This window comes from Myxocyprinus asiaticus, chromosome 9 (assembly GCF_019703515.2).
Source record: "Myxocyprinus asiaticus isolate MX2 ecotype Aquarium Trade chromosome 9, UBuf_Myxa_2, whole genome shotgun sequence".
Lineage (NCBI taxonomy): Eukaryota > Metazoa > Chordata > Actinopteri > Cypriniformes > Catostomidae > Myxocyprinus > Myxocyprinus asiaticus.
Window position 1 is genome coordinate 978,173 of NC_059352.1, and position 11,828 is coordinate 990,000.

General features: G+C 35.4%; 3 protein-coding genes across 3 annotated transcripts in view; 1 reads left to right on the forward strand and 2 right to left on the reverse strand.

Annotated features, from left to right (window-relative positions):
• The window catches only part of shmt2 (serine hydroxymethyltransferase 2 (mitochondrial)), a 43,487-nt gene extending 41,424 nt beyond the window's left edge, over positions 1-2,063 (reverse strand). The window contains exon 1 of the mRNA XM_051706103.1: positions 1,953-2,063. Coding sequence (XP_051562063.1) covers positions 1,953-1,985 — 33 coding nt within the window. The 5' untranslated portion in view covers positions 1,986-2,063. The remainder of the gene's footprint in view (positions 1-1,952) is intronic.
• LOC127445798 (cytochrome c oxidase subunit NDUFA4-like) overlaps positions 1-11,828 on the forward strand; it is a 143,496-nt gene that overhangs the window by 67,582 nt on the left and 64,086 nt on the right. The window lies entirely within an intron of this gene.
• The window catches only part of LOC127445792 (neurexophilin-2-like), a 112,519-nt gene continuing 110,144 nt past the window's right edge, over positions 9,454-11,828 (reverse strand). The window contains exon 3 of the mRNA XM_051706123.1: positions 9,454-10,995. Coding sequence (XP_051562083.1) covers positions 10,177-10,995 — 819 coding nt within the window. The 3' untranslated portion in view covers positions 9,454-10,176. The remainder of the gene's footprint in view (positions 10,996-11,828) is intronic.

The window sequence follows — 11,828 nt, forward strand, 5'->3', positions numbered from 1 at the left end:
CGTGGACCATGCTTTGCAAAAAAGATATCTCATAAAACCTACAATCAAGAATTGTTGATTTGCATAAAGCTTAAAGGGTACAAAGTTATCTTGAAGACATTAGATATTCATCTGTCCACAGTTAGAGAAACTGTCTATAAATGGAGATGATTTAGTACTATAGGTACTCTCACTAGAAGTGGCCGTCCAGTCAAGATGACTCAAAGGGCACACCTCAGAATGCTCAACGAGGTAAAAAAGTACTTGAGTGAATCATTGGATTGAGTCTACTATACAGAAAACATTAAACAGGCAGGGTGCTTAGCTTAAGCACATTGTGTTTGTCTATACGTGTGACTTTGATGAAGATGAGACCAAATTGTCTGATCAATTAATTCAGAAAACCAGCTAATTCCAAAGGATTCACATACTTTTCCTCTTCAGTCTGTTATAATCTGAGAGGTGTGGAGACTATTCTCTAATCTGATTGGCTGTTCACAAACATGAGCTCTGGCATCATTTACAGTCACATTATGTAAAAACATCATCAGGTTAATGATTGAGTCGTCTGGTTATGAAAGACTGATAAGTGCACAGCTGGTCAGTGGACGATGCAATACGTCAAAATTAAAGTTGACCCTGCATGAACCGTCCTGAGCCGAGAGTTTAAAAGAACCACAAAAATAATTGAAGCTAGAACCATAACAGCGGTCTTTAAACATCAAACGTGTCAGAAATCAGTTTCTACAAACTCAAACAGTCTGCTCACTAATACATTCATGTTTCACAAATCCTTCATGTTAATAAAGTGAGTTTGAACAGCTTACTAAAATACACAAAGGATGATGTTGTTGACTTATTAGAAAGCACACTGAACTCATTTCCACAACAGGAAAAGCATGCAAACACGTGAATCTATACTGCCATAATTACAGACCAGAACACTCTGTCTCCACTGATAAACAAGTACAATATCAGAAGTGTCTAAACACCTTTGTTGTGAATATCTGTGTCCGTTTAACAGCTTGCGATACAAATTTAACCAACTATACTTAGTTTTAAGAGAGAGTCATTTTACCTCATTTGATTACATACTGTTATGAGGTTTCAGGTTCTTGTTGACGGTCTGAATATTTTAAAGTCATTATAAAAGTCAACATGTTTGAAATGCTGTTCTGTACTGAAAAACACACATGCATGCAGAGTTGCATTTGTGCAAACTAAAAAAGTATTCAAATGATTATAGACGTAACTGTACATTTTAATAAGGCAACATCCAGATGCAAGTCAGTGTAAAACAACATTACAGTATGGTGAAACAGTTCATGTGTGATTGCATCATCTAACTAACTTTCACTAGTGGAGATCTGCTGTTTACAGCCTCTAAAAAACAATGTAATCCATTACACATCTGTCAAAGTTTAGTAACCTAGAAATATTTGAAGTTAATCCTTAATCCTACATTTCAGGTCCTGTCTACTGTTTGCAAACAATTTAAGATATATGGAGATATTCACACTGAAGTAAAAAAAAAAAAAAGTTCTGCTAAACTAAATCAGCAAAGCACATGCAACACACACTGCAAAAATACTTTAAAACATAAAAGCTATATATATATATATATATATATATATATATATATATATATATATATATATATATATATAAAAATCATGCAATTGTGGTATAGTATAGTATACTGGTAGAAGTGCAGTCTGGACATCAGACGCATGCCACGTCAATCACACACTTAAACACAACTAATCACGCGACTCACAGCTTTACAATAAGACATTATAACTAAACACGTGCATGCATTAAATGCACAGTGACAAAACGTTTCTAGTCAGCTTTATTTTCCTTGCTGTATTGGGCTTATAACGCCTGATTAAACACATGTCACACTCAACATCAGCTCTTCATTCTTTCTCTTCGTCACGCGTCATAATGCCGTTATGTATTTTCTCACTCACCCTTATAAGTTGTCTTAATGTCAGTGTTAACATGTTAAAGCGCTAAACCTCTCCGACTGCTGCAGGTTTTGTGCTCACGCTAGTCTCGCTCGTCGCTTTAATGACAGCAGCGGATCACGCGCCGCGCGAGTGTTCATGGGAAATGGAGTTCATTCACATGATTCTCTCCGTGCTGGAGAAGGATATGTTGCTGGTTTTGCTCCAAAAAGGGGCATGAGCTCCAAATCGCCATTAACCCTTGTGCGACCTTAGGGACAGTTTTGTCTTTTTCATTTATGTTTTTTCGATCATTTTGTCTGTGTTAATAAATTTTGCCAAAGGTGTGTATTTTTGAGGGGAATTTTGATATTTCAACCTCAGTTCCTATAATACATCTATAATACACAAAATAGTTACACTCAGGACCTTCAGGACAAAAATGTCCCCACTGAAACCCATTAAAACTGCAATATTTGATCCCAGTGTCATTAAAGCATAAAATCATGAATTCTATTATATTATGCTTTCATTCCGGAGCCCTGGCTTCAAAATGTACATTTTAATATTTTCCACCAGATGGCGCCATTTTTCCTCATGTTTAGCCTATGGAGCAAATACATGCTTTTTCCCTATTCTCTGTTTGTTGTATTATAGAGCACTGCAGACCAACTGAATAAATGATGCGGCTAAAATTGTGTGGGTGTGTTGGTATGGATGTCAGAGTGTGATTTATTAGTGTGTATTGAGAAATTGTGTGTGTGTGTGTGTAAAAAACAACAACAGTGGCATTATGTAAACAAACTGGCATTTAAAGGGTTAAAATCCTGAAAATGAATGAATATTTGGTAGTTGTGATCAGGACTGATGTTGGTTAAAAAATTAACCCATTGAAAGTGGAAAATAATATTAATATATAATATTATTATGGCAGTTTTTTGACACGGACATTTTTGTCCTCTTTGTCCCCTGGGTACAATTTTTTTATTGACGCACAAGGGTTGAAGATATAAGGAGCCCCTAATCTTACCCTTTCCCTAACCTTGAAGTCGGCATGAAATGAAAATTCACCCTAACTATTTTGTAAATGCATGTTATTGATCTTATTGTGAACGATTCATCCATGCATATGTTTTATTTTTGTACTTTTTTTTTACACCTCGTAATCTTTCATCAAAATGTAATGAGCCGATCTTCCGGTGAAACGACAGACTTCTCTCTGGTGACGTATGCAGGACTTCTCCAATCATTTACTTCGCTTAAACCCCACCCCTTTCTTATAAATACCACAACCTTGTGTAGAGTTGAACGAAGCATCAGTCGCATGTTGGTGAAGATGGCAAGGTGTATTTTCGTCTGTTTTCCTTCAAAACTATCGTTCCTTAAACCAAACTACCTTGGTTACGGATCAGCTGGCTTGAATTTACATTTTGAATGAGGAGGAATAACGGTTGTGTTCGAGACATTTCACGCCTGAATTGCTGTGGTGATCACTAATGAATACAATGCTTCGGATGCCTCTGGAGTTTGTTTATATTTTTGAATGCAGTTACCTTTGGAAGTGTTTTGTTCCTTTATATTTAGTGTACCGTGATTCAAAATGTTAAGACATGGTTATCTTTTACTCACTTGTTTTTCAGTGGCTACAGCTTCTTCGTAAGCAAAGACCGCGATGTGCTTATGTGCATTTCGGTATATCAGCCCTTTTCAGCCAGTCATGGCCCGTGCAGCATAACGCAGCAGCCCGTATCAGCTGTTCGGCACCATTTGCCCTGTTTTGCAGCCAGCCCACTGGGAAAAGTCCCAGTTCTCCCTATGGCCAATCCACTCCTGGGGGTGTGTGTCTATCACAAACTCACATTCAGATCTGCCTCTGTTCCGCTATTCAACACCCATATTTTCACAATCCAATCAACAACCAGTGGATAAACTCAAAAACCCGCCCGACATTTTTTTTCTTGTATGAGAAGCTATTTCAATCGGATATACATCACAATACGGAAGTAAAGTTGGTCGCAACTTCCGTTACATGCCGACTTTAACGGTCATGTCTAGAAGGGATCTCTCTCTCATCAAGTTCTCACGCAGGGAGTGACTATTTGCACTAGGTGTAAATACCTGCCACACAGTGCAGCTGTTTGCACTGAAATAGTCTGGTGGGAACAAAGAAATTAAAGACAAAGTCTTTATTAAATGTCTCTGCAATGGGTTAGTGTGATAAGACAGTGTGGATGTAATTTTTCCATATGGATGACCTGGGTTCTAATCCACCTTTTGACACAGTTTCCCCCATCCTGTTTTCTGTCTCAACTCTTAATAGTTTTCTTGAATACTACTTATAATAATAAATAAAATGGGGTACTGGGTAGCTCAGCGAGTAAAGACGCTGACTACCACCCCTGGAGTCACAAGTTCAAATCCAGGGCGTGCTGAGTGACTCCAGCCAGGTCTCCTAAGCAACAAAATTGGCCTGGTTGCTAGGAAGGATAGAGTCACATGGGGTAACCTCCTCGTGGTTGCTATAATGTGGTTCTCACTCTCGGTGGGGCGCGTGGTGAGTTGTGCATGGATGCCACAGAAAATAGCGTGAAGCCTCCACACGCGCTACATCTCTCTGGTAACGCCATTGTATGTAACAAGCCACATGATAAGATGCGCGGATTGACAGTCTCAGACGTGGAGGCAGCTGAGATTCGTCCTCCGCCACCCAGATTGAGGCAAGTCACTACACCACCATGAGGACTTAGAGCACATTGGGAATTGGGCATTCCAAATTGGGGAGAAAAAGGGTAGAAATAAATAAATAAAATGAATATAAAGTTGATTTCAGAGAATTGAAAGATAGGTTTGATCCAGATAAAATTAACCATGGTTTTGCTAAAGTAATATTGTAGTAACCGAGTAAAACACCATGGTGATACTATGGTTACTGTATTAAATCCATTGCTAATTTTTGTAAGAGAAGGTTAGGATTAGGTTTGGGGTAGAGGTTGGTGTAGGGTGTCTGTGGGACTCTAAATAAACACACTACAGTAATGCCCCATTAGTATTTAATTAGGGGTGCAAATAGTATCTGTCTAACACTATTTACACTTAGTGCAAATAGCCTCTGCCTTATTATTATTATTATCATTATTATAAATGATAAAACCCTACATAAAATGTTAGCTCTGAAATTAGCCATAGCAAGACAAAGGCGTCATCTTTTTTATTTCAAAACTCTGGGGCATTTTTGGGCTGCCGCCTGCAATTTTTCACACTCAAATTTAAAAGCTCACCATTCACACATACTTTGGACTATTTGCAAAAAACTGGTCTCATTTTTCAGAGAACCGCCCAAATAAATAAAAAGATTCCAATTACTAATAAATAATATTGTATGTGTTTATAATCTTATGATAAACAGAATTGTTTAAAAAAAAAAAAAAAAAGTGGTTGTCCTAACTTTGTAAACATGTAATTCTGGTTCTGTTCACTCTACCTCACTTTGAAAAGTTTCATTTTATTCCAATAGATGGCAGTAAACACTAGAAAAATATTTTATTCTCTATAACATTCCATCATAATATACAGATCTGAAATGTAGGTGGCGCTCTAACGCATTTTATCCCTCACAGATGTGCTCGTCCATAGACATTCAGTCTAATGTTCAGTTCAAGCACCACCCTCGTTATTTCATTGAATATCTCGGCCTCTGAGTGGACTAGAAGCTCAATCTAGGTGTCATTAGAAAGCTGAGATCCTACCCTTTGCAATGATATAAAACATCAATATTCAAAAACATATTTTTCTGATGAATTGTTTTGCATGCTTTTCCTGCTGGATGACATATTTTGTTCTGGACATCTAAGATATAACATTAGATTATTCACACAAGCAATCTCACAGACAAGTAAACAATGGCTCATTTTTTAGAAAACTGCCTAAGGTAAAAGCAGATATAAAGTTTTTAGCTATTTGGGGCTTACAGCAGCAGTTATCAGAGCATAAACGAGACATTTGTCTTTGATGAATTACAGAAATCATATTTAATCAACAAAATTAACTGTACAATCACATTCCTGAGAGTGAGAGCTTTCATTTGATATATGACTTGTCCATTTAGGTGCTATGTGAAGGACTTTTATTTTTATAAAAATATTTCTACCCCATTACCTCTAGGGGGCGCTGATTTTCAGCGCGAATGTTTTGAGGCCTTATTTTGTGATTTTAAGTAATGTAAATTGTAACAAAAAAGTGATGGTTATTTCAAATGATACCTCATATGCCTGACTTATGTAAACGGAGACTTTAACGTTTTAAGCGAAAACTTTTTTAGCGATATAGCGCCGGCGGCACCATAGAATTTAAGGAGTTAAAAATATAATTTCCACCACAGAATTTGAGATATGCTGAAAATGACAATGTGGTGGGAATTTTCATGTCTTTCAGAAAAAAATTACAAAAATAACATAACTATTCTGTGATGAATGTACATGCACTGTTGGACATTGTTAGTAGACATACTAAAAACATTACAGAGAGTGTGAAAAATGTTTTATGGAGACAACTTTCTAGATGTTTACAGTGACAAAGTGGAAGAAACACCACATTCATGTATAGTATTTACATGGATATCCAAGGTCCTTCAAAGAATACCATGGTATTACCATCATGGTAGTGTCCAAAAAACATATATTACTATGGTACCAAAACTACGTTAAGACTGCCGTGGTCAATGTTTGAAAGAACAAATTCATAGTAAAAATGTAACAAATTCTGCATTGCCGTACCTTGATGTCTATAAGAACTGATGAAAAAAGTAAAATATGAGCTAAATATATTTAATAAGCTATTTAAACTTTAAGATTAAATATGCACTTACCCAATATAGGCCACTTTTGATTCCAAATATTTCATTGTTTTGCAAATAACATCAGGTCATCCAGGTTAGATTTCATTATTTATTTGTGATACATTATTTACACACATTACATTTCCCCCCAAAGTATTCTATACACATTATCAAGCAATACTTTATATCCACAGAACTGTTGGAACGAGCTCTTCAGACATCTGACAGCCTTTAATTCACAGACTCATTGGTTGTCCAAAAATAAAGACCATTTTTGGTGCTTTACTTTAAAAACAAGAGAGGAAAAGGTAAAGAATAATTCAATGTGATGAAATAATATCAATCTCTCTGTGTCAGCAACTCACAGTATTTTTCTTTGCAATCTTTAGTCAGAGTAACTACATACTGTATACTATGCTTTTTTATTTCATAATATTTAAAGGAATAACATTCTGTTAAATACATTCATTTGGATCTTTATTATTCACTTATTCTTATGCCAACTCAGAGGTCATCCTAACAATTTTGTAGTTCTTCATGTGTATTTTAAGGACTGCTCAACGTTTGCGACATGAAACCTTGTTTTCCACCTACAACTCAAGTGAACACATAAATTCATTGTTGACCTCAAAGCTTTGGAGTTAAAGGAAAAACACAGTCTTAAAAGGTTTTGCTGCTGTCATTTTACATCAAAACAAATTTGAATGAGCCATACATACAAATACCTGAAACTTCATGTTGTCTTCATGTGATTTTGAATACATCTTTATTTAACTGATGGGTTAAACAACATTAAACCAACAGGCCTCAGTTTTATCAGTTGAGTTTATGTTTGTGAAAACAAATAAGCCCTGGTTTTAATTCTGAAAAGGTTTGTTATACATATTCTTGGGTTGAATAAAATATAGGATACCTGTGAAATATTTCTAAAGTGGTACAAAAGTAAACTAGCAGTACCGAGAAAAGGTGAACTGGTTATCTCTACGCATTCAAACTGCTGACTTTATGTTCAGTGCATTTAATATAGAATCTCTGTAATTCATCTGATGCTGTTTTAAACAGTTCCATAATATATATCTGATATAATATGATCCTCATTGTGAAATACAGAGGGTCATTTGGAGGACCGTTTGAAAAACAACTCGCTCCAAGCAATAAATCAGAATTAAAGAAATAGTTCAACCAAATATGAAAATTCTGTCATTATTAACTAAAACTCAGGTTGTCCAAACCTGTATGCTGTATATACAATAGGAAAATATTCACACAGGTCTTTACCATACAACAACAGTTCATAGTGACCATTCAAGACTACCTGTATGAAGGGGCGAATTACTCAAAATTAAACTGTTATATAAATATTCAAGTATTTAACCCTTTAAGCTCTGAAGGTGTTTTTAAAGATTTCCTGTTTCAGTGGCATACACAAAATTAAAGGATTATAACTCGACAAAAACAAAAAGCAAGGAGGGTCAAGTGTTTGGTATCATTGTAAAGAAAACGTAAAAAAAAAAAAAAAATTATGAAATAGATTATGATACATTCTGAGACTCTCAGCCTAAGAAACTGCTGAAAAATCACCAAATAAATTGAGCCCAAAATTTCCTTTTTTTCTTACTTTTCTTATTTGACATTATATATCTCTGGGTGTAAATAAAGTGGCTCCATAAAACTGCTTTTGTTTTGTTCCCAATCATGTCAAATTTAACTGAGAAAAATTTTGTGTTGATACGACAAAGCAATCGAAAGTTATAACATTACAAATATAATTTATCATAGTGTCCAAAAACCTCTCCAAACAAATAAAACATAATAACTGTACATAAGAACTAATTACACATGCAAACACAACAATGACTAAAGGTTTGTATAGCATGCAGACATGATTTTAGTAATGAGATTTCACAGAATGAGTTTCATTCTGTGTCATTTGAGTCATCATTGAGTCTGTGTCATGTATTTGGCGCCATCTCCTGGTGGTCATATGTAACATTGTGCTTCATGTGGATTATCCAATGATCTATACATCTGATTATCTTGTGTGTGGACTCGTTTGAAAGATAATCACCTCCTCTAAGTAATGATATGTATATATATATATATATATATATTATGTTCCGTTTATTTTTTGTGAAGTTATAAGCGAAAACGTGGCATACAAGCAACACCAACATAATTGTCAAAGAAATATACTTAGCTATTACTCGCTATATTTTTGTCTGTGAGTAAAACAAATAGGCTGGTTGTATTCTACTCTTTCAGAGCTTTCCAACAACATATGACACATGACTATTTGATCAGTTTGATGTTTTTACTGATTACAATAATTTGTGCAGTGCAATTGTTTTGATAAATTTTTAAAAACTGAACATTTCTGATTTGTCTGCGAATTTCAAAGCACTTGTTCAGTTTTGGTCATAATGTCTACATGCATTGGAAAGTAGAGCTTCTAAACTTTCAAACGATACCTATTTTGTGTTGGTCAAGAATGTAGTTATTAATGTATTTTTTTTTTCTCTCTGAGCTTAAAGGGTTAAATAAATCATGAAATACATAATGAAATTGTATAATTAAAATAAATAATTAAATCACTATATAAATCAATAAATGTCCCTTATATGTAATTAAAAAATGGCAGTAGTTTGCATCCATTTTTATATTTATATATTTTTTTAGATTTGTGTCTTTTTATTTTCATTTACAAGGTGGATGTAAACTAGTCCTAAAATGAAATACAAGGGACATTTATTTATTTAATTTAATGATTTATGTTTTTTATTTTTTTATTTCTTTATGCAATTTTATTTTTAAACCTTTATAGACATATATTTATATAATTAGCCTTTGGTTGATATGTAAGTGTGTATGTACAGTATTTGTGAATGTGCTTTTCTTTTTCTTTATTACTTTCATTTTTTTTACATTTAATATACATTTCTAATGTAATTTTTTTTAATGTATTTTTATGCAGTCACTATCTTTGACTTTTAATTTCTGATATGTGAAGCACTTTGAGCTGCACTTGATGTATGAAAGGTTATTATTATTATTTAAATACTTATTTAATTGTTTAATTTTGAGTAATTTGGCCTTCCATATAGTTCAAGCTCGGACATTCTGTCTCACATCTCCTTTTGTGTTTCACAGAAGAAAGAAAACAATACGGGTTTGGAACTACATGAGGGTGAGTAAATGATGACAGAATTTGACATTTTAGGAGATCTGTTCCTTTAAGAGACGAACAGATAATGGTTGTTCTTTCTATACAAAGAAAACTTAGATCAAAAACACCTCTGAAAATCAACATAATGTTTCCAATGATGGTGTTTCATTTATTCCAGCTCCTTCAAGAGGAACGATGATGATGGCTGCAACCACAACACTTCACAACATCTCAAATCCCGCTCGACTCCTTCATCCAAGGTATGGATGTTCACTCTGAAAGTTGTAGTCTGGACAAACCTTTTGCACCAGCTTATAATCGATGCTGAAGAACGAGATGAAGATGCAGATGACTTTGAAAGGTTTCGCGCAGAGCCAGGACGAGTGCGACTGGGTGTTCTCAGTGAAACAGGTCTGGGACGGGTCGTACAGGCAAGGTTTCGGCTTCTTGGACCGATCCGTCTTTTCATACTCAACGCGACAATTGAAGGTTTTGATGTCTTTGGGGTCGATCGTGGACTGATGCGGCTGATGGAACTGGATCTCTGGATGAAGAGGGTTCGGTTGCTGAAGAACTTCAAACTCGACGATCTTTGATGGGGGAACGATGCTCACGGACACGTTTCCCAGACTTGAGGAGTTGTGGCGGAAGTAGACGGTGAATGTGCCGTTGACGTGGTCCACGATCTTCCCCGTGACGAGCAGACTGAACTTGAGGGTCTTGACATTGAAGTAAAAGTCGCCCCAGCCGAAGATCTTCTTAGTCTTCATGGAGGTTTTGAGGGATGGTTTACGTTTTGGTCGGTAGCCTGTTTGTTCGAGGAGCATCGACTGGTTTCGGACCCATTCGTACGGGTTCTGGAAGCTGAACGTGGGTGGTTTTGGTTTAATGGGTTTGTGGTCCATAGTGGAGAATATCCGGGATGTTTGGTACGGAGGTTTGACTCCACCTGTCGGACCTGTTCCTCCTCCACCGGGAACTCCATATGGAAGAGTCTTGAAGACGGTCCCGGATGCTCCCGGCTCCAGGTAGTCCAAAGATTTGCCAACCTGTTTCTCCAAGCCGTGCACCTGTGGAGACAGAGAAATGGAGAAGTCAAATTAATTTTGTCATTTGAAGTCAGTTTGGCATGATTTTGACACAGCCGCTTTTTAAGCAGCTGTGAATATTTAAGTATTTTACAAAATATGATTTGAAGCAAATTAAAAGTATAAGAAAACGGCAAAAAAAAAAAAAACTCGTTCTATGAGTCATTGTGAACGACATAATATAATCAGAAAACTAATAACATACATTTTAAATGTGCATAAATGTAACGGTGCAAATTACAGTTACTTTCGTAAGGATTACATGATTACATATCAATTACATTAATTATCAGTCTTGACTTTCAAAGAAGTGCCAAAAATTTGATTTATCAAAACATGAACAAGTAATCCAAAAGTAATCAGGTTATAATTCATAAAAAGTGTAGCCTTAAAGATTACATAGCTGATTACAATTTTATTTGTGTAATTTGTAATCAGTAGCAGATTACAGCCACGTCCACACTAATCTGTTTAAGTTTGAAAACTCATTAATTTCGCTAAGTTTACACCTCTTATCCACACTAGACCGCTGTTTTCTTCCACCAATAACAAAGACAAAAACGGTCTACATTACCGCATATTTTTGGGAAAAGATGTCATCTTCATAACATTCAAATGCTTTAACCGATCATTTTGACCCAGACAACTTTTTTTTTTTACTTAATCCAATTGGAATAACATTCTTTGACTTTGTTCACATATAGTATCTGAAAACACACACACACAAAAAATGACCATTTCTTTTACATTTTATTGGTTTTATTTCACTTTGTTACATTTGTTTTGTTACCGGTCAAAAATGACCGGCCATTGGA